The 24483-nt window shown below is 29.0% G+C and overlaps 2 protein-coding genes across 2 annotated transcripts in view; one reads left to right on the forward strand and one right to left on the reverse strand.

Annotated features, from left to right (window-relative positions):
* Positions 1-5247, reverse strand: part of LOC107451107 (uncharacterized) — a 26993-nt gene extending 21746 nt beyond the window's left edge. The window contains exon 1 of the mRNA XM_043045489.2: positions 4926-5247. Coding sequence (XP_042901423.1) covers positions 4926-4941 — 16 coding nt within the window. The 5' untranslated portion in view covers positions 4942-5247. The remainder of the gene's footprint in view (positions 1-4925) is intronic.
* The window catches only part of LOC107451110 (uncharacterized), a 114153-nt gene that overhangs the window by 17712 nt on the left and 71958 nt on the right, over positions 1-24483 (forward strand). The gene's annotated exons all lie outside the window — the stretch shown is intronic.

A 24483-nucleotide genomic window follows, 5' to 3' on the forward strand; every position in this document is an offset into this window, starting at 1 on the left:
TATATATTAATCTTTGAGCAATTCTTTAAGAGTACACTTAAGAAATTTGTTCAAAATTTCATGTTTAGTTGATTTCCACATCACAGGATGAAAACTAGAGACATGACAATAACAATTCAAAAGTTATTAAGATGTTTTTTTTTATTTCATTATAATTTTTTATTTATGGATAAGATTGATAGAAGTTAATATGGAAATTTGCTTCGCTTTTTTTCTATGATTTATCTAATAGCGACATTCATACATTCCAACTGGATTCTTTTTTTAGCAAATTTCAATTAAAATTATTATAACTTTATAACTACTAATACATTTAAATAATTTATACATAAATATTGAAGATTTAAGATACCGTTAGCATACCTGCCAACTTTTAATCCCTTCCATTATCATTTTTCCCAGTGGTATTAAAATGGAATTAAAACTTCAATTTTAAGCAAACAAGTACGTTGTTTTTGAGAAAACTTAAGTTAACAACCATGATAGTAACGCATATTAATATATGTGCTTAATTTTTGTAAGAATAGTGGTGATCAAAATCATCTAAAAATTAAGTTTATAAAAGGAAAAATAGTATATATTTACTACCACTTTAAATATGAAAATAAAATCTTCCGGAAAATCCGGAAGAGTTGGCAGGTATGCGTTAGATGTTTCGAACAGTGATCTAAATATAAATTTCATTTTACTACCACTAGATGAAAGCTTCATTGCAGGACATAAAAGTTGACAAGTGCATATGTTACCGTAAATGACTGAAATCAAGAGAATGTCGACTTTCACCGGTGAATGTCAACAATCACATAGTCGCTTTGGTGAATGTCCAAAATATTTGTTACATCCTATTTGATATTAATTTATTCGATATTTTAATATCTGCTGAGGATATATTGGGAGAAACATCAGTGTTCGGAATACCGGTTAAATGCATAGTAGGCAGTGGCACTGAACCTTAAAAAAACGTCAGTGTGGGGTTAACCGGGCAGTGACACTGAACATTAAGAAAACATCAGTGTAGAGCGGGCATACCTGCCAACTTTTCCGGATTTTCCGGAAGATTTTATTTTCATATTTAAAGTGGTAGTAAATATATACTATTTTTTCTTTTATGAACTTAATTTTTAAATGATTTTGATCACCACTATTCTTACAAAAATTAAGCACATATAGTAATATACGTTACTATCATGGTTGTCAACTTAAGTTTTTTCAAATGCAACGTATTTGATTGCTTAAAATTGAAGTTTTAATTCCCTTTTAATACCACTGGGAAAAATGATAATGGAAGGGATTAAGAGTTGGCAGGTATGGTGTAGGGCAGGGGTGGCGAACCTTTATGCACAAACGGGCCATTTTTCCTAAAAAAATTGTTTCTTTCGGTCATAGACGTGCCATCAAACAATTTTGACTTCGTGATTATTGGGAAAATAATAACACTAAATACTATCAACTCAAAACTCTTTATTTACTATGGAAAAGAATACATTTCGCAATGTCTCAGTTATACGCGTAATTCAACTTAAAGTAAGTAATATCAGTGTGACTTCTGTTGTTGCAGATTAGATGAGAAATAACTTATATTAGGTTGTAAGATGTTATTTTAAGCAGGTCTGTTAATTTTTTTTTGTTAGTGATTTATTGTTAGCTTGTTTTTTATGGTAATTAATTGTTTTTTTGGCATTAATTGTAATTTTTTTGTTAATAATTGTTTATTTTTTTATGTTTGTTTTTGTAAATTTTAATTTTATTGGTAAATTACTTCACAGTGAACTTCGTGATCGGTGACGTGCCCAAAATATTACGCGGCGTGCCATAAGTGGCACGCGTGCCATTGGTTCGCCATCCCTGGTGTAGGGTATACCAGGCAAATGTATGCCAGGAAGTGGCCCTTAACTAGACCTAGTAGCCATTTCGGGCATTTATCAAAGCGACTATGTGATTGTCAACATTCACCGGTGAAAATCAACAACCAGCAATTTCGGCCTTTAACAGTAACGATGTACATAATAATTCCGTTGAAAATATTTGTACGTCGTGCTCAAAATATTTTTTAGTAATAGTTGTTAAAATAAGAATCTAATGTATGTGCCTAAGCGTTAACATTACAACATACCTGCCAACTCTTCCGGATTTTCCGGAAGATTTTATTTTCATATTTAAAGTGGTAGTAATTATATACTATTTTTTCTTTTACAATCTTAATTTTTAAATGATATTGATCACCACTATTCTTACAAAAATTAAGCATATATATTAATATGCGTTACTGTCATGGTTGTCAACTTAAGTTTTCTCAAATACAACGTATTTGTTGGCTTAAAATTGAAGTTTTAATTCCATTTTAATACCACTGGGAAAATCAATAATGGAAGGGATTAAAAGTTGGCAGGTATGTTACAATTACTGTACAAAATATTTTTATTTTATACATAGTATTTTCTTTAAATCAGACCGCCTCAAGGAAGCATGATTCCAAATAAAAATATATATTCATTAAAAAATTAATTACCACTTTTTAAAATATAACTAAATTAATATAAATTTTAAATACTTCACTTCGTTAGCTTAATTTTCAATAATGTTTTCTCCTTATTAAAGTATTCTTCAGTGCAAAATATTACTGATAGAGTACTGAAAGGCAAATAGTAAGGAACAAGTTATTTAGACAATTGAAGTACGGGCCTTTTGTACATGTACAGTTCTAATCTATCTAATTATAATTCTATGATCTATCTCCAAACAGCAATTTACGTACAATTTCTAAACAGGATTTATTTTAAAATTCACTTTTGTGAACACTCACTCTTCTGCTATGTAGGGAATGCTAGGAGGATGGAGATAATACATTTCAGTTTACGATGCGATAGATTAAGGTCATATGTTTATTGCTTTGAAAAGTGGACAAGTGAATGTGTGCATACATAAAACTCAACTTTCTCAATAAAATTGTACATTCAGATAAAAAATAAGCTTAGTTAAAAATATCATTTCGAAAAGAAAAAAAACTTTAGTTTTTCGGGACAAAGCTAATTTTAGACTTTAAACCCCCCACATCCGAATCAGATTAGATCAAGTGCTTGTACAAATACAACCATATATTTGTTCTCCAGTATAAACACCAGAAACTAAAAAGGGGTAGAATTCCGATTTCTCTTATCTATAGCTACTATAGTAATTAGAAATAAAGCATTCCCGCTGTAACTCACACTGGTCAGTCAGGGGGGTCATGAAAGTTAAAGCTCTTAATTTTCCTGACCAATGACATGCTTACTGCTTGCCTTAACTTTCCAAACCGTTCTGAAGCTTGGTGCAAGCCATTGCCGGGGATCGAGCCCCCAGTCTTTCCCCTTGTCAGTCTAGTACGTTAACTACTTAGCCAACACAGCTCAAAAGCAGTCTGCAAAAGAGCCGTAGTGCCTAAAGGTATAGAGCGTTCGCCATTCTATGAGGTGAACCGGGTTCGAATCCCAGAGATGGCTGGTCGATACGAATTCCGCACCCAGCTAGCACCGACCACAGTGCCGCCATAAAATATCCTCAGTGGTAGACGGATCATGGGTTAGAGTCTCATTGCTGTTAGGCTAATCGAGGAAGATCTTCGTGATTTTCCACACCATGTAACACAAATGCAGGTTAGTTCCATCTTAAAGTCCTCAACGTAGGTAAAATGTCTCCCAGTACTTGATCCAGGAGTTCCCTTGTCTTCTGGATAGGGTTCAAAAATTGCAAGGCTTCGGAGTTGAACATTAGTATTCGGAAGCGCAAAATTGGATCGACTACTCAACGACGATTATAAAATCAGGTGACTACTTACGAATCCCAGCGGTGACTGGTTGGCACGAATTGACCACAAGCAATTATGAACTTATGTACGTACATATGCATACCTGCCAACTTTTAATCCTTTCGGGGATGGTTTTCCCCAGTGGTAGTAAATTCGAATTTAAATTACAATTCTAGGCCGAAACATATGCTGTCTTTGGATTAAGCTTAAGTGGACTGACACGACAGTATTTTATATTAATATATATGCTTAAATTTTTTTAAAAACAGTGGTGGTCAAAAAGATTTTAAATTAAGTTTATAAATGCANTTGTCTTCTGGATTGGGTTAAAAATTACAAGGATACGTTGGTGAACATTTATTAGTCTTAAACCCAAAAAATTGGATCGACTATTCAACGACGATTATAAAATGAGATGATCTACTTACGAATCCCAGCGGTGACTGGTTGGCACGAATTCTGCTCCCGGCACGCACTGACCACAAGCAATTGTGAACTTATGTACGTACATATGTTTGATAACTCAAGGATGAAAAAAAATTCTCAATCAGTACTAACACAGTGCAAGCGGGTCACTGAAAAATACGTTTATGAAATTTTTACAATCCATATAAAGGTTTAAAAAATGGTATTGAAACCAATTCGTCTGCGTTCTGTATTTCTAACGAATTATTCATTCGTGATTAATGCAAACACATAGGGCTAAAAGTCGATGTATATCAAGACGGAAAAGAGTAAAAACTGGTAACAAATAAATTTCATTTTTTTGCTTTTTTTCGAAAACAATAAAATATCCAAACTACCAATATTTTTCAACGGATACAATTTATATATAAAATTGCTTCGTCCCGGAGATTAAATAATTATATGAGAATTACTTACCACTATAAATATATATTGACTCCTCCCGAGAGTTAATTAACATTGAAATAGTACTACTGTCAGTAAGTTTTTTTTTTTAATTGAAGTTGTAGCTATAGTGACAAGTTTGTTCCAATTTTTATGAAATTTTTCTTATTTTTATCTTATCTACTTAAATTTTAATCTATAACTACGGTAGTACATTTTTTTCAAAGGTTACTTACATGCAACGTGTTAAAAAATTATATTAAGCATGAAAACAGATATAGTAAAATCCTACCTCGGAGTGCAGGCATATTCCTTAATAAAACAGACCATCCAAAATGGAAACCACTTTCATCGGTTAAACTTAAACAAGCACTACTGCCACAAAGCAATCCCAAAATCTAAATCACTGAATATTGGAATAAAACCAATTCAGCGTCGTAAGTAGGTACATAGGCCAATATATTGCGGATGTTTCCAAATTTTACTCCTACCAAATAGACATCTCCCGCAGCTTTTCTGTCACGTTCAATTTTTTTTCTTCTTTTTCATTATTATTTTTGGGACATTTCACACCAACGCTCTGTTCTCTATTCACAATTTACTGACCGAACTTTTGAAGAAGTTTGTCGATACCCACACGAAAAATCCAACCTTGTGACCCAGACTTGGAATACGCCTTCATATGAAGTGTTTTAAGTAATGAAATTTTAACAGCCTTGAATTAAGTTCGATGACTTTGTCAAACGTTTGCGTTGCTCATGAAATGTTTGTTTATGAAAAAGACGTTAACAAACTTTGATTCTAAAAAATAAAATTTTATTTGTTTAGATTGTAGAGGGTAAAACAATGAAAATTAAAAGTTATAGAGCCGTTAATTTAGCTGCACTATCTTAATAACCTTGATTTAGGTTCGATGATCTTGCTAAACGCTACTTCTGCTTATGCAATGTTTGTTTATGAAAAGAAAACAAAACTTTGAGTCCAAAGAACAAAGTTTTATTTGTTTAGATTTTAATCGGTATAACATTGAAAACTAAAAGTTATAGTGCCGTTACTTTAGTTATATTATTTAATCAACCTTGATTCAAATTGGTGGACTTAGTTAAACTTTAGTGCTGCTTATGCATTGTTTATTTATGAAAATATGTTAACAAAGCTTTGATTTTAAAAAATGAAACTTTATTTCTTCAGATTTTGATGGGTAAAACAATGAACTTTCTGAACCGTTAGTGTTGTTTATGCGATATTTATTTATGAAAAGATATCAACAAAATTTTGATTGTTAAAAATAAAATTTTATTCGTTAGATTTTGATCAGTATAATTATGAGAACTATACGTTATACAACCTTTAATTTAATTATAGTATTTTAGCAACTTTAATTTAAGATTGATGATTTTGTTAAGCATTAATATTGCTTATGCTATATTTATGTAGTAAAAGGTGAAGACAAAGTTTTGAATTTAAAAATAAGATTTTATTTGTTTAGGTTTTGGTTGAAATATTTTCATGAAAACTGTTTATTTATGTTTCGTTGTGAAAATTTAACTTTTATAGCCCTTAGTTTAGCTATACTACATTACCAACCTTTGTTAAACGTTAGAGTTACTTATGCAATATTTATTCATGAAAAGATTTTAACAAGACTTTGATTTTAGAAAAGGAAAATTTTAGGTTTTTCTCGATTTTGATCGGTATAACAATAAAAACTAAAAGTTATAAAGCCCTTAACTTAGTTCTACTATTTTATCAGTTTTGATTTATGTTCGATTACTTTGTTAAACGTCAATGCTGTTTATGAAATATTTACTTATGAAAAGATTTCAACAAAATTTTGCTTTTGAAAAAAAATTTTTTTTTTCTAGATTTTGTTTGGTTTAGCGATGAGAGCTAAAAGTTTTTGAGCCCTTGATTTAGTTATACTATTTTAACAACCTTCATTTAAGTTTGATCACTTTTTCTAACTTTATTGCTGCTTATGCAATATTTGTTAATGAAAAAATTACAGCAAATCTTTGATTTAAAAAATATTTGTTTAGATTTTGATTTGGTATAATTATGAGAGCTAAAGTTATATAGCTCTTAATTTAGTTATACTATTTAAGCAACCTTGATTTAAGTTCGATAACATTTATAAATGTACGTTTTGGTTATGCAATTTTTATTAATGGAAAAATATAAATGAAACTTTGATTCGAAGGTGTCAAGCAAAATTTTTAGTTCTTTATGAGAATACATACGCACGTTCAGAGTTATTCAAGATTTACAGCAGCCGTAATAATTGTAAAATGCAGGATGTTCTAAGAAAATATATATCCCTATGAAAATCTCCTCTATGTATACATGTAAACTTAAAGTAGTACCTAAAAACATTTCTATCAAACATAACGTGTACTTACAGTTGTGTGTCCCGTAGGAACCACAATTTAAAAATGTTTAATGCTTATTTAAAAATGCTAAATGTTTAATACTACGTTCTTCATGAAAATTCAGAGAAATGTGTTAGACGTCTTTTCATATAACAGCATCATTTCATATAACGACGGAGCCTTCGAAAAAACAGCCTTTCACTACATTTTTCATGAGCAATCTGGTCTGATGATCATTCTGCATTGTTTTTCATTACGTTTTTCATTATTTTTAGTCGTCAAATTTGTCTTAAAATTCAGTGATTAATAAATTCAAAAAAAAAAAAAAAAAAAAAAAAAAAAAAAATTAATACTTTTTTGCTAAAGTGTTATAAATTTCTAAATAGCCGATTAAAACAAACTAATGGCTCGAAACGTTTAATAACAACATAATAAAATAGTGTTTTCCCATCCTTCAGTGTGACCTCCATCGAAATGTGTTAGATGCGTATCACTAATCTTTTTATTAGATGACGCATATAAACTTAAATGAACTGGAACATATCACCGTTACACATTTTTTGGCAGTTCAGTTTCATTATTCTTTAATTACCTCCATTAAATTGAAGGAATAAAAGATTACGAACAACTTAATTGTTTGAAAACAATTAGGTTATAATTTAGTCGGAAGTTAGAGTGGCGTTTGTTAATGATTGATATTATTTCTTTTTAATAAAGGGAATTATTTTTTTGTTTTGTATTTAATAGCTCAACTGTTGAATGATATTAATTTAAAATGTTAAGGAGGCACATTATATATTTTCAAGCTTCCCAGTGCTTAGTCAAAAATTTAAGATGATATTAACGATGTAATTAGCGGAATACAGTCATGATAGATAATTTAAATTATAAAATATGTTTTTATCAACACTTTTTTAATTATTTCAATAATTAACAACAAAGTGGGAGAAAATTACTTAAATTTTAGAAACTGCTAAATTTGCATTTTGATGATTGGTTTACTACCACATAAATACTTTGGCGAACCATTGGAGCCTTGGTTTGTCAAGCATACTTTTAAATGGATAAATTTTTTTTTTTAGTTCTCAGTGTTTGATAAGTAAATGTATGGAAACTATAATGTTCCGTAACACTATCTAAAATAGTTTAATTAAATAGAAAAAAATCTCGTTTTTTTAACGTTTTATATAATATAAAATTATGATATTTAAAATATAAACTTTTTTCAAATAAAAATATAATTTAATTTTGAATAAAAATATCCGTTATTAAAGTTGCTTTGAGTTAAATTAGTTTTTAAGCAAATTTAAAAATTATAATTTGAATTGCATTATATTCATTTATAAAATTAATTTATTTCTAAAATACTTGAAGCAAAATCTAAAATTAAGTTCTTAATTTTCTAAAGTTAAAACAAAGCAATACGTTTAAGATATCAATTAAATAGGAACCAATTTTGTTATGAACTTTTTAAAGAAAAATAAAGACTGCTAACTCAATTATTTCGTCCTTGTATTTTATTTTGAAGAAATTAGAGATTCATGTTCAGCATAGTTTATTAATGCTAAAAATATACAGTGAGCCAAAAAAAGAATAATAATAAATTAAAATGGACCACCCTGAATAACTTTTGATCTAATCATCGGATCTTCAAGTTCCAATCTTAATAACTTGAGGGGGGGGGGATCTCTAAGCTAATTAATGAACGTAGACGATATTTAAAGTTACGAAACCAGGTACAAAAACTTATTTTCTCGGAATGAACATACCTTTTTTCCGCTGAATTCGAATTTCTGAGCCTCAAAATAAGGAAAAGCTGCTATCTGGGAATATGATTCCAATAGTTTGGTCAGGAGAACAGCCCAAAGCTTGGGCCCCTTAAAGTTAATTTTACATTTTGCGTATTTTATTATATCTTTAAAACGTTTTATTGAAAAATATTTGCACACAATTATAACATTCGTTTATCCAAAGATTATGCGAAAAATAACTTTTAATAAATATTTCATTTAAAATTGAAAAATTGTTGAACTAATTGATATAAAATTTCTCACATGAATATTTCCAGAGAAATTGAATTTTTAATATGTGACTTTTTTTTTGAAATTCAATTTCTCTTAAGCTATTCGACCGATTTCGCTCAAATTTTATATTTTGCAATGTTAAATTATATTTTTTTAAATGATGTGAAAATTGTATACTTTATAATTCAAACTTTTTCCAACCATTATTAAAAAAAATAATAAATATTTACTAAAAGATTCATTTTGCATAGTATTATCTTTGGATAAACGAAATTTATACTTGCGTGCAGAAATTTTTCAATTCGTTTAAAAATTTCGATTTCGTTTAAAATGCTCCTGACCAAACTAATGAGACCATATTTCCCAGATTGCGGCTACCTTTTATATTTTCGGAGTCAGAAATCCGAATTCCGTCGAAGAAAAGGTATGTTTATTCAAAGGAAGTACGTTTTTGTGTTTGATTTTTTAACTTAAAATATTGCCTGCACTTATTAATTAGAATATTTGAAAAAAGTCCCCTCGAGTCATTAAGATTCAGTCCTAGAACATGAAAATTCGATCATTAGGTCGAAAGTTATTCAAGGTTGTTCGTTTTTATTTTGAACACTGTACATAGAAGTCGATATGAAATTATGCGATTGCGATATTTAAAAAAAAAAATCAAGTCAATATTAGAAAAGTAAAAAAATAGTCAATGCTAGAAATAGATTAATCTAAGTATAAATGTTTCACCATTTTTTTTCTTATTAAATGCTTTTTACGTCAAAATTAAATTATGCTTCTTTACAAGGGTAGTTTTAAATAAGTCAAGTCTGAGGAAAAAAAATCGATACGATTGGTCAATAAATCGATACGATCGATTTACGTGCTGAGAAATTCCTTTCATAAAAAATATGGTTGTGGCAGGAAAACTGCCTTTAAAAAAGAAAAGAAAATCGTAGACATTTGTATTAGAAAAAAGTAAATAATTTCTTACATCGGCTTTTACATTTAGCTAAAAAAAATTTATTAATTCCATCTCTTTTTTTTTAAATGTTTTCTTCTAATTTTGTTAACATTTTCTTTTTTTTTAATGTAAAGAGTTGTAAACAAATGTCGCATTCCTGGTATTTACTTCGCAAAATTGAGATAGTCAAGTTGAGCTATACTATTAGTTTAAATTTTATTTGAAAGTAATTCGACAGAAAATGTGATGGTTAATAAAAAAAAAATTTCCACTTTGTTAAACCAAAAATTCGACAATACTCATTTTTTTGAAGTGGTATTTTTTTCATAACTTCAAAAAGAGGCATGTACTCCTTTAGGCAGAATTTTTCCGCTAGATGTGTTTCGAATTTCATAGTTTGATAGTTTTAGCGACCTACTGATTAGAAGTTCAAAAAACTCGAAAAAATTTAAGGGAGAAAAAAAAGCATTCAATTTGAAGTAAGATATGAGAAAAAAAAAAATCAAGATACTAGGATAAAAAAAATTCATGTCCATCTACTTGATATAATATGTTTTGAGCAGTAAAAAAAAACTTTTATAAATATCAAGTTTCTATCTAACTATTCAATGTTTCGTCTCTTCTGTAAAATAAGTTTTGTTGGAGATGGACCGATTTTTGAACTCATTAGTTCAACTGATATAAAAACATGTTATACCGTTTAAACGAAATTATTTTGTGTTATTTTCAAAAAGTTTAATAATGATAATTTTACTTTTAAAAAAACGTTTAAAAAATAATAATTTAAACAATATATTTTATTGAAATAATTTTTCTTTTAAAATTTGTTCGTCAAAACAGTGATAGGAACTTGCTCCGGACAGCGAATAAATATTTTCGAGTGTTAGTTTTTAAATTTATGATACTTGGTTTAGTAAATCCGATTTATAGGGTATTTTCTCATCACTATTTCTAAGTAATTCAACGGCATATGCGATGTGCCGCTTTGTTACATTTAAACCCAGATGAGCCCTTTAAAAAGTTGGCAAAATTAACCGAAAATCTGCAAATTTTAGTTCGCAGTCCTCAATTGTTTTTTTAAATATTTTATCGAAATCCNTGCGCTTCTATGTCATTTTGATTTATGTTGCTAAGTTAACTTTCAAAAAATTCTATGGCTGGCAACAGCATTTTTATTTTTTTCGTTGTTTATTTTTATTTCTTTTAGAATTCGTTATTTTTTTAGCGAAATGACCTAACAGAATTCTTTGCCGACTGTTTTCTCTATGAATGAAGAAAATAAAGTAAATATTTAACTGTTGTGAAAAGAATCTTATTTAGTTGTACAAAGTACTTCAGCCAAAATTTGGGAGCCACGTAAGAGAATTATATATATTAGTTCAGAAACACATCATTACACAAGGCAGAATGCTTTGGTGTTTTCAAAACNTATATATATATATATATATATCCAAAATTAGGGATCCAAATTTCATATTTACGTGCGCTGGACTTGGATATCTATTATTTGGAAATTCGCTTAAGCATGAAAAATTTGTCCAGGCTTAAAAAGAAACAATATTTAACAGGAAATTAAAAATGAGAAAAAAAGGAAAATATGTTGTATTATACGTTTGAATAAAAATAAAAGAAATAATTATTTTGCTATTTAAAAGAAAATTTTTATTATTATGATTTTTTGTTAAAAACAAACTTCAATTACACAAATAATTCGGATAGAAAAATTACTCAACCATGCTTTAATAGGAACCTAAAAATGTGCCTGTTTCTATGACATTATATGTACAGGAGTTGGACAAAATATGGAAATACTTCAGCAGTATCTCAGGGTAAACAATCTTTTTTTAAGCAGTAAATGTTTGGTAAAAGATTTTGGGAAATGGAAGATTTTATAGACAGATTTTACATGACAAAACTATTGTCACAATTTGAAAAAAACTTCTTGAAAATTGCAGAAATGGTGTATTTTTTAACCCATGAGTAACCAAAATGAGTGTAAGAAGTTTAAAGTTTCTTTTTTTTAATACTTTTGCAATTAAATAAATCATGCTCATATAAATATAGTTATCTTATAAAATGATTTATGTAAAAAAGTTTAAAAAAATTTCCTAAATTCCTCTCTACAATTTGGTCGATGCAAATTTCGTATGGGTAAAAAATGACAATTCTTATACCTTCAAGCATAATCTTTCGTACCGTGCTAATAGTTTTGGTCATGTCAAATCTTCCAAACATTTACTGCTAAAAGAAAGACTGTTTACATAGAGTTAGAATAGAAGTGTTTTCATAGTTATACCTAATCACCGTATGTTTTGAATTCAATTCAGAAGACAAGGGAACTCCTGGATCAAGTATACGGAGTTGAACATTGGTAGTCGTAAACTTATAATTCGGTCAGCTATTCAACGACGGTTATGAAAAAATCATCGTATGTTTAAACTACTTATATATAATGATACGGCGAAATTCTGTTAATTCTTATTCATCAAGATGTCAATGTATTACCTGTACCGATACAAAAAATATTTTTGAAACTACAGATCTTCCGTTGTATTTGGAGGGCATGATAAAGATTCGATGTTTTCGTTTTAACCGAGACAGAATAATAAAGGTGGCAAAGAAATAAGAATTAAGACGTTGAAATATTTTTAGTTTTGCTAATTATTATTATTTACAGAATGTGATACATGAAGGCGTATAAAATTTTTAATCATGCTCATAACATGCTCTTATCTTCACTTCTTTACAGAAGAGATTTAGAACCCGATTTATAAAGCTTAAAATTAATTGAGTCGTTTCTAAAATTATCATAAAGCGCAGCTTCACAATTGATCCATTCACCTCGTATTCGAATCTTTCAGTTAATTGAATATGCAGACGATAATACCGTTATCTCAAGGACATCGAGTAAAACAAAACGTATTCATATGGTTATTGGCCCATGAAATAAGGTTGTTCTAAAAAAATCGCTTGAGGTATCGTGGTGCCGGTACTAATTAGAGAAAACGTCGCTCATGATGATACGTTACAACATATTTTTCGCACGTTTTTGTTCCCTTTCTGTTCATTGTGTTGTTCAGAAAAGCTTAAAGGGTTTCTTTTCACAGTCTAGCACAAGGATGTGATTTTTTTATTTTTTTATTCGTAAATTTAATTTTGTTTGTCTTAGAATTGTTTGTCTTAGAGTTTTTGATCTGATTTTCACACGATATCTAACGAAAATTATGCCCCGTTTTGATAAGATTATTTAGATTAGGCTTAATCTATTCTTTAGTGATTTTAATTTTCTTTTTTTTTTCTCTTTTAAAAGAATTTACAAGATATGTTTGATTTTTTAATTTCACAGTTCTGATTTTTTAGTGATTAAGATTTAATAACCCATTTGAGCTTTGCGTACTCTTAAAATAATGGTCCCTTTTGGCAAAAATGAATAAATAAAAACTAGCAGAAGTATTCCATTAACAAAATTTTTTTCTCAGAAACAAGAAAGTTCTGTCAATTACAATACATTAGTAATATAAGTACTCAAGTTTGGATCTACAGTAAAGCTCAGTACTTTATTTAAATCTAAAGTGGTTGGTCACAGAGAGAAATATATACTTTTATCAACACAAATCACCCCTTTCTTATGTCAATATATTTTTTTAATTAATCCATTTTTAAATTTTATCAGACGCATAGGTACTAATTTACACCACAATTGAGAATTTTTATCGAACATTAATTCACGAAATGTTTCTTACAACTAGAAATGCAATAATAATTGCTCTTTAAAAATTCCGAAATCTATTTTCTTTAAATAACAGAAAGCTAACGTATGTCTCATTACTTAAAATGTAGCGTTTAACGTCGCACTTGTCAGAAACACCAACTGCTCCGAATTCAACAAAATATTGTAAAAAAGGGTCGAAAACTATAAACTGAAATTTGCAGAATTTCGGTTAATTTTGTCAGCATTTTAAGAGACTCAACAATCAACATAAGCCTTTGAATTAATTAGAAGTCGTACTCTGGAACTGGGTTGTATAGCGGAACCTATTCCATCCCATCCGTCAAGAGTTTGTTTTAAAGTTTGTTTTTAACACTGAGAGGTCAGCTGCCCTTGAGGTTGCTGGAGAACTTTAGAAGTAGTGGTAAGTAAAAACCTTATAAATCGAATTTACGAAACCAAGAATCAAATAAAAGACTACCACTCGGAAATATCCGCTATCCAGAGCAAGTTGGTATCTGTGACTATGTTCTGCCTGATCAAAGATCAATTAAAACCTGTTATTCTGAATAGGGTTGAAACATAAACTTAGCTACCACTTGACGAAATTTTTCCAAAAAGGCTAAACAGTGGCTTTGAGATCAGTGTCGCTACTTCAACCAAATCAATTTTGAGACTACCAATGTTCAACTCTGTACTCAGTACCATATTTTTGAGCCCAATCCAAGGGATCTCTTGGATCAAGTATGGATGAAATTTGCAATTGATGAGAATTTTTTGATGGAACTAACCCACAGTTGCGTTACTAGGTGAGGAAATCAATGAAAACCTCCCACGGTTAGCTAGACGGCAAAGGGACGTAGAGAGATCCATGATCTCTCTACCACTGGTTATTTTATAATCTGCGGTTATAAATAGCTCGACGGTTATATTGGATATTTTTTAACCGTTGATGAACAGTCAAACGGTTATTTTTATAACCGTCTGTTATTTTATAACCAACGACGGTTATCATACCTGCCAACTTTTAATCCCTTCCATTATCATTTTTCCCAGTGGTATTAAAATGGAATTAAAACTTCAATTTTAAGCAAACAAATACGTTGTATTTGAAAAAACTTAAGTTGACGACCATGATAGTAACGCATATTAATATATGTGCTTCATTTTTGTAAGAATAGTGGTGATCATAATCATTTAAAAATTAAATTTATAAAAGAAAGAATAGTATATATTTACTACCACTTTAAATATGAAAATAAAATCTTCCGGAAAATCCGGAAGAGTTGTCAGGTATGGGTTAATTTGTAACCGACGTAGAACAGTCGATCCAAATTTTGGGGTTTACTGCTACTAATGTTCAATTCTGTTGCCTTGTTATTTTGAACCCAATCTAGAAGACCAGAAAACTGCTGTATCAAGTATTGGGAGAAATTGTGGGAGAGTGATTCGTATTTACCAGCCATTGCTGGGTTTCAAACCCGAGTCACCTCATTGGAAGGCAAGTGCTTTATTACCTGAGCCACCCTGATTTTTTAATATATTATTCATGATTTTGTAACTTTGATTTAATTTTATATCCCATACCAGTCATGCCACTGCATGTAAATTACTTAAAAACCTGTATGAAAGCCACTTTGCCATCTGTCGCAAAACACAGATGAAAGAATGATGTGCTCGCTTCACGAACGGGTACTCTATGAAAATTCATGTCAAGTCCTTTTACTTCATGATGAGGCGCTTTAATGTTGTAATAACTACCAAAACTTGCGAACGTTGTAGTTTTTAATCGTCAACCACACTATAAATTATTTTAAAGAAAGCTTATAAGTTCGCAGTCGCGCATATGTTAAAGATCAAATTTTTCCTTTTATTTTAATTTTTATTGCAGTTGCATGAATATTAGAAGCATTTGTTTCAGACGTGAAATTCCAAATGTATTGATCGAAATAGAATTTCTTTAATATTTAACTACCGCCCAAAAATGACTATCAAGCCTTTAATATATGCAGAGATTGATTGTACAGAAATTATTTATAAATAATGATGGTAAATTTTATTTTAAATCATTTATTTATTAAAGAACAAAATTTCAATGCATAGACCACTAAAATAACATTAAACACTACAAAAAACTTTAAATATAAAAAATTTTTGAAGAATTTTATGTATAAATAAGGATTTTTAAGGATTAGGATTTTTTAGAAACAAAATAACGGTGTATATACAAACAGCAGAAAATTTCCATCTTAGTTTTTTGAGAATCAGTCTCGATCTTAGTTCCATTTTAGTTTTGTACTTGGTTATCTTAAATTCATATATATATTTTGATAATTTAGTAATAGATTATTTTGAAAGTAGATAGATTATTTTATAAACATTATGTGTTTAGTTAATGTTTTCAATAATTGCAATCCTAATATATGCTATTATTGATTGTTATGTTTGGTTTTAAAAACAATTTCCATTTTAAGGAGACAGTGAACTTTAAAATCTTAAAAAAGAACTAAAAAAGAGTATTTAATTTTAATATATAATCATAAGTATTCATGCTAAAAATCTAAATAATTATGTGGGAACTAAAAATAATCAAGATTCGTTTTTTTGTTATTAAAAATACTATAAATGTTATTAATGAATTCAGTAGCTTAATTAAGTGTCATAAAAATGTCCTTCGCGTATTTTTCTTTTTTTTTTTTCAAAATGTACTATTTTATTGTATTTTTTGGTACAGATGAGGTTTACAATAAATGTTATTCGAAATGAATTCAGCAATTAAAATATTTCAAATTTTGCTTTTTTATATATAAAAATTTTATGGAAATTTAAATTTTTAATATTTTTAAGTGCGTAAAAACATTTTTGAACACATTTCAAGACTTCTAAACCTTATTGGTTAGAAAAAATTTCAAAAATAAATTTTTCTTTCAAATTTTAACTTTTTATGTGTAGTAAAACATATTCTAATAAATACCTTGAACATTTTTTAATATTTTCGATTGAAACTTAGTACATTAGAAGTTTTAAACATTTCATATTAATCCCAAAAATAAACTGAAGATAGATATATTTATGTATTTAAAATGCAATAGAAAACAAATTGTCAACTTACGTAAGAAATCAACTTAACATTCTCTTTTGACACTCTGAAAAGGTCGTATATTCCAAAAAACGGCTTACGCACATCTAACTAAAAAAGTCAATTGTATGAGTAAATCTTAAGCACGGAATTCCACAAAAACATTTAAATCTGTGGTAATAGAGCAAAGCCACGTTTAAAAATATACTATTTTCTAAAAATAACAATTCTCAAACGATCTTTTCTGAATTTCATGTTTTTCAAGAGCAGTAAGCATTTTACTAGAGATGACATGCGCTGAACTGAAGTGAAACAAAAGAGGCAACAGATAATTCACAATATAACGGATAATCTCAAGTTGAGCGGAACTGATACATGAACTTTTCATTTACCCCAATGATAATGGGACCGAAACTAACAAAACTCGTCTGCTTTTGTGATTTCGTTCCGAAGTTTCCGATTTGTTTAGAAGAATGAAAAAATAATAAAAATGTTCAGATATTTAAAATGTAATTTTTTATGTTATTCTAAAATCGTCGTTTGTTACATAATGATTTCGCAGTACGGAAATAATCTAGTTATAGTAGGAAATATTTTTTAAATATTAAGCTATCTCGCTTAAACATATTATGCAGGTTATAGGACACTTATCCGGTAAAGATTAAATACCAGTAATAAGAATAATTCAACTATCAATTTTTCTTCTTCAAACAGGCTTGCCACGGGCCTTGAAAATTTTAAATAGTGGTACCGATAATAAAACAAATTTCGATATTTTAATTACTACCACCACTAAAAATTGTTTTCCAAAGTAAGTATATATCCATAAAAATTCATGCCGGCTAATCCTCCCATTAACAAAGATGCCAACTTGCTCCGGTCAGCAAATATATATTTTAAAGTGGTAGTTTATCAATTGTGATTCTTGGTTTAATAAATTTAATTTAGCAGATTTTTATCCACCACTATTTCAAAATAATTCGTAAGATTATATGATTCACCACTTTATGAAACTTTTGTAATGCTATGCCTTCTAAAAAGCGAGCAAAAGTAGTAAATTATTTGCAAAATTTACTTTGTAGTTATTTACCGTTTTTTTAATTATTTTGGTGCGACCGGAGCTGTTGGCATCTCTGCATTAATAAAGTCGATAATGTGGTAAGGTTAACTAGCCTTTAAAAAAAATCATAAAAATTTTAAAATTTGCAATTTTAGCTAACTGACGGTGTCAACATATTTGTTATTAAATGCAAATTATGTAAAAAATATTTTAGAGAACTTACATAATATTGTTTTAAGCTTTTGGTGGTTCAAATAATAAGTAGTAAGCGAACCAAGTGAAGGAACAGTCCTTACCAGTGAATAAACACTAAATTTTGAGAATTTTTGATGCTCGTTAGGAATTCATAGGTCACACTAATGTCTAAAAACAAGATTTTTCTTGGAATTATAACATTTATATTATAACATATTCCGCAGTTAACGTGGAAAATTTTACTTTTTTTTTTCAGTTATGAAATGGAAAGTAAAATACGGTTGAATACAGAATAAAAAAAATTGTTTTTCATTTTCTTTCTCACAGTTTGATAGTCGGTTCGAATTAATGAATGTTTATCATTGTGTAATTCGATGATGTTTTTATTATTATTATTTTATCAATTTTTATGTTTACACTTTTCCTCCATATTTTTTTAAAACTTTTTTTTTCCATCTTTTTAAGTATTTTTTTTTCTCTTCGTCAAACTTTCTGCTTTAACTTTTTATCGGCTTTTTCAGCCTCTTTAAATTTTCGTTCTTTTTCTGAAGTTAATCCCAGTAAAGGAACGCTTGTTAACTCATTGGTTTTCAGAGATGCCAACTTGCTCCGGACAGCAAATATATATTTTAAAGCGGTAGTTTATCAATTGTGATTCTTGGTTTAATAAATTCAATTTAGTAGATTTTTATCCACCACTATTTCTAAATAATTCGTTGGCTTATAAAATTCTCCACTTTATAGTACATACGTCATGCTATACCTTTTAAAAAGCAAGCAAAAATAGTCAAATGTTTGCAAAATTTACTTTGTAGTTACCGTTTTTGAAATTATTTTGGCTTGTCCGGAGCAGTTGGCATCTATGGGTTTTTCGTCTTTTGGTTATTCAGTTAATAAACACCCCCTAATCTCAGTACTTGCTTATGTTATGATGCTTAAAATAAATAAAACGCAACTTCAATAACCATAGTTTGAATTCTCCTCTTGACAGTGAAAAAAAAAAAAGAATTACTATATGCAATTGTACTTTAAACGGATAACTACAAGCACTGACCTTATAATTTTGTCACAGAAAAAAGGAGTTTAACTGATACTAACAAATTCAAAAAATTTTCCTGAGAAGACTATATGACCAGGTAACCCAATGCATTATTAGACGACTTCCTATTGTTAGGTAGAAAACTAATGTTACCAATCAATCTAAGAATAAACGTTTAAAATCTTATTTTTAAAAAAATATCTATGAAGCGTTCATTCACTGGGGTGTGTTCCCTCACTGGTTGGTTTACCCCATATTAAAATAAGGAATATATTCTAGCATTGACCTAAATTTACTACCACTACTAACATTTTTCAAGCACCGAGGGAACCTTGTCAACTAGGGATACTTCATATTGATGTTTAAGCGCTAGGTACATATTCGCAAATTTTATTAATTTATTTTTTTATTTATTTTAAGTGGTAGTTTCAATGAGCATGTTTATGCATTTCAAAACAAATAAAGGATTAAATTAAAATATTTTTACTACCAATTTCTATTTTCCCGGATAAGTATAGCTCGTTCACCAGGAGTTGGCACTTGGCTCCGCCTTCATCACGTGGTATGCGANGACGACTTCCTATTGTTAGGTAGAAAACTAATGTTACCAATCAATCTAAGAATAAACGTTTAAAATCTTATTTTTAAAAAAATATCTATGAAGCGTTCATTCACTGGGGTGTGTTCCCTCACTGGTTGGTTTACCCCATATTAAAATAAGAAATATATTCTAGCATTGACCTAAATTTACTACCACTACTAACATTTTTCAAGGACCGAGGGAACCTTGTCAACTAGTGATACTTCATATTGATGTTCAAGCGTTGAGTACATATTCGCAGAGATGCCAACTGCTCCGGACGCGTCTAAATAATTAAAATAACGGTAAATAATTACGAAGTAAATTTTGCAAATATTTGACTATTTTTGCTTGCTTTTTAAAAGGTATGGCATGGCATAAGTACTTGAAGTGGTGAATTATATAAGCCTACGAATTGTTTAAAAAAGTGGTGGATTAAGATATACTAACTTAAATTTATTAAACCAAGATTCACAATTGATAAACTACCACTTTAAAATATATATTTGCTGTCCGGAGCAAGTTAGCATCTCTGTATTCGCAAATTTTATTAATTTATTTTTTTTATTTATTTTAAGTGGTAGTTTCAATGAGTATGTTTATGCATTTCAAAACAAATAAAGAATTAAATTAAAATATTTTTACTACCAATTTCTATTTTCCCGGATAAGTACTAGCCTTGAAACTTATCATAATTTTTTTAACATAAATATTTTTAAACATTTATGTTTGAATTATTGATTTAACAAGGTGAGTAGTACTATATTTCATGAAATTTTAAAAACCAAGATTTATACATTAAAGAAGGAATGTTTTATTCAAGCAAGTTTTTTTGAACGATTGTATAAGTTAAGAGCTACGTGTTAGCTGTCAAATTTATATCAGTATATGAACATGATGTAAACAAATAATACCTAACCGCAGTGACTGGTTTTAGTCATATTAAAAAAACTTTGTTAAGAAAAAAAGTTGTTCCTATTTTCTTACACCAAGTAGATACTTCTTTCTGTTTTTGACTGTTTTATTACAAAATGCTATGCAGCCTGAATACAGATCCAACAAAAGCATGTATATTACACTGGGAAAAGCGTTTTCTTTTTAGTTGCATGAGGTTTTCGTACAGATCTTGGATATATTTACGTCACGCTAATTTCAAATCTGTAATCAGTTTCTCTCTACAAGCTACAGTTCTTATGCAATTTAATAATATATTTCGAACCAACATATTTTTATAATTCATTTGACTGAATACTACTAAATGTCTCCCTTTTCTCTGTCACGTAGGGAAAGGTAGGAAGAAGGTACTAACGCATTTCAGTTTATGATGCAACACAATGATAAGCTGAAATACAAAGATAAGCTCATCAATAAATAAGCTGCAGAGAGAGGAAGGACAAGTTCCCAAAATATATTTTCATTCAAAATAAGTATTTGTCAAAAGAAATCACAGCTTATCCTTTGAATTCAAACGTACGTACTAAAGATTCTGTTTTTAAAATTTGCAGTATTGCTTTTGAGGTACACTTTGATTACAAAAGGTGAATGCAAGGCGGTCGACTATTCCGCATTCTAGCCAGCATGTTTTGAAGTGGTAGAATATTAGACTGTTAAATTTTTAAAAATTTATTTAATTCTGTGAGTTGTTTAAAAGGCTCACCATGAGCTAATACTTAAAATAAAGAAGTATTTTATACACTTAAACGTTTATGTTCTTTAGATATAGAATTTGAAATTATTCTTAATTAATTTAAATTAATTCATTAAATAAGTATTAAATCATGAATTACATGCTACCAATGGAATGAATATTGCTACCCCTTGGAAAAAAATTGCACTTCTAAGGGAACAAGTTGGTATTTTCGTATAGGTCCTAGTAATGTTTTGGGATCAGGGCACCACGGCCACACAGCGACCCTCATTCCGTTTATCTTGATTTTGTTAAAACTGTAAGGTGCAAACATTGAAGTTAGCAGTCGGTGTGGTTGCTATTTATATCTTTGAGTAGGTATGAAGATGTTAGCGTATTTAGTATTGAGCAAAACTTTTTTCCAGCGAGGGTGAAATTTATGCTTTTTTCATTTAATAAACTTGATAAATAAGTAACTTTTTAATACTCTACATATAAATAATTCAAAAGTTCATAAAAAAACGTTTAATTTACGCCTACGTTCTCTACGTGAGCCTTCTGAAAAGGAATAAAATTATTCATAATTCTGAAAGTTTTAGTTTTTAATTATCAACCATTTTATAAAATATTATTCGAACGACGAAACCGCTAGCATTCCGTGTCTTTATTGAATCAGTTTTTATGTTTATACTTCTTCTTCCCTTCATTTCATTTATTTTGATCCTAGATCTTCCCTTCATTTCATTTATTTTAATCCTAGATCTTCCCTTCATTTCATTTATTTTGATCCTAGATCTTCCCTTCAGTACATCAACGAAAAACACAAATTTTGGCAGCTAAGTTATCGTCTGAAGGTCGAATTTTGAGTGCTCTTGAAGTGTACACACCAAATCTCTATTGCGGGGTGTATGTACATCTCGTGTACATACGGGAGTGCATCTCGTACAAAATTTTAAAAAATTACCATTGACTATCAAAACTCGAAATTCCAATTAAACGCAAAAAGAATATTATTTGATGGTATGTTTCCTTTGTACTAAAAATAGAACTGTAAAGTACCTTATACCGCCATATGGGGGGGGGGGCTTGTGACTCGAAACCAAGTTTTTTCAATTATAAACTATTCATCACTATTTTCTTAAACTATATTAAACTGTATAAAACATCTGGGCACTTGAGGCAGCTTGCGACCCTTTTCCCATTCTTCTTTAGCTTGATCTAAGTTCAAGTGTTCTACTGCATATAATTACAAGTCACAGTCAAGGACCTTTGAGGTCCTTGACTGTGTAATTATATGCAGTAGGGCACCTTAATATATATATATATTTTTAAAAAAACAGCCTTTTATATATACAATAATTGTTAAAAAAATCTTGATAGTAAATGTTCCGTTAAATTTATTAACGGACCATTTACCCTGCTTTTGACACGTATACACTTCATTGTTTGATATTTATTCTGCATTAGGTGAAAAGAATTCTAATTATATTCTGCACTTAACTGGTTAAGGCATTGAATTTAATTTTTAAGAAATTTAATTATTATTAAATAAATTTTCAGGCAGATCATAGTACTTTTATAAATTGAATGATTTAAGCAAATGAAAAAGCTTTATTGTTTCTTGAAGATTTAGGGATGTGCAGTCATCAGTTTGCAGCCTTCCAAGTCTGCTTTTTGTTTCTTTTTTATTAAGTTAATTTGTAATCTCTAAGAAAGTTTTAAAAGAATGTAACTTTTTTCAACTTAGATATTGATAAATAAATGGCCAAATGTTTTGACTTGAATAAATCTTTTTTTTCTTCAATGAATTCTTCAATATTTAACTTTCAGTATTTTTTTTAAATTTAGATTTAAGTAATAAAACAGAGCAATTCAAAATACAATAAAATATCAAATAAAACTCATTCTTAGTTGAAAAACCAAAAGCGTTAAAAAAAGGCTTAACCAATGCTAATCAACCGCTGACATTGCGTGAGACATATTCAGATGGAGATAGACTTTCAATGATCTCTGAGTCATTTCGATTCCGATTTGTGAGGAAATCAAGATTTCAAGTTTATATTTATATCTATTTTCTGTATCAAAATCCGACTGTGATATTTCAAGCTACATTAAAAATAAAGTTGTCCTAATTTTTCAATAATTCAGAGAGAGAGAAAAAGAGATATTATTTTAAAGCGAATAATATAAATTAAAATAAAAGAATAAATAAAATGGATAAATAAATTTAACTGAAATGGTATTCGGAGTTTCGCCGAAACAGTAGAAAATTTAGCATTTCAAGTATAATTAAAAAATGTGACAATTAAGGAAACTAAAGATGTATTAAAACTTCCTATTATACTTGAACACTTGAAAAAAAAAAATTTTTTTTTCTTACGAAATATAGTACTTTAAGCATAGTGATGTTGAGTACTGTTATTGAATATGTATGTAGGTTGAATATAATATTTTTAAAGGCACAAAAATATATTTTTTTGTCTTTCAGAATGAAAAAGGTTTTAAATTTTTTCTTCTTCTTTTAAATACATATTTCTTTACCCATTTCTATCTCTAGGAGGGATTCCCATTGCAAATTTCTGCCTATGAGCCCTAGGTGACGGAGTTCATAGGTTGGAATTTAACATGAAAGGAAATTTAATTACGCTGGAAACAGAGAAATAAATGTTTTCTTCCTCAATATTCATTAAACCGAAATCATCTTTCTTTATAGCAGAAATTCACTTTGCGATCATGGCGCCATCTTGTGGTTTTTATGGCAACAAATGTAACGAATGCACCTCTAAATAAAGTAACATGAATTCTTTATATTTAAAATTTGACCATAATTAAATTCATTGATTATGATTGTACTTAATGATTCCATAAAAAAAGCGTTTTTTTGGAAATTTATTTATTCGAAACACAGCAAACAATTTTTGGATTTAACTTTAACATTAAAAATTTTTCTTAATACAACAGATTTTCTAATTTCAGAATTTTCTTACGTATTTTCCTTTGCTTATTGATATAATTTCAAAGATACAATGATGTCTGACTTTTACGAAATTAAATATATCAAAACTAAAATTGAAACTAAATTTATAATTTTTTTTCATATATTTCTTTGTGCATATTTCTTTTTAAATTACTCTTTATTGTAGTCAAACGTTTACAACGCTATGAGCACAGATTCAGATCAGAACTAAAAATTATGTATATTTATCCTTTGAATTCAAACGT

The sequence above is a fragment of the Parasteatoda tepidariorum genome, chromosome 6, assembly GCF_043381705.1.
Source record: "Parasteatoda tepidariorum isolate YZ-2023 chromosome 6, CAS_Ptep_4.0, whole genome shotgun sequence".
Lineage (NCBI taxonomy): Eukaryota > Metazoa > Arthropoda > Arachnida > Araneae > Theridiidae > Parasteatoda > Parasteatoda tepidariorum.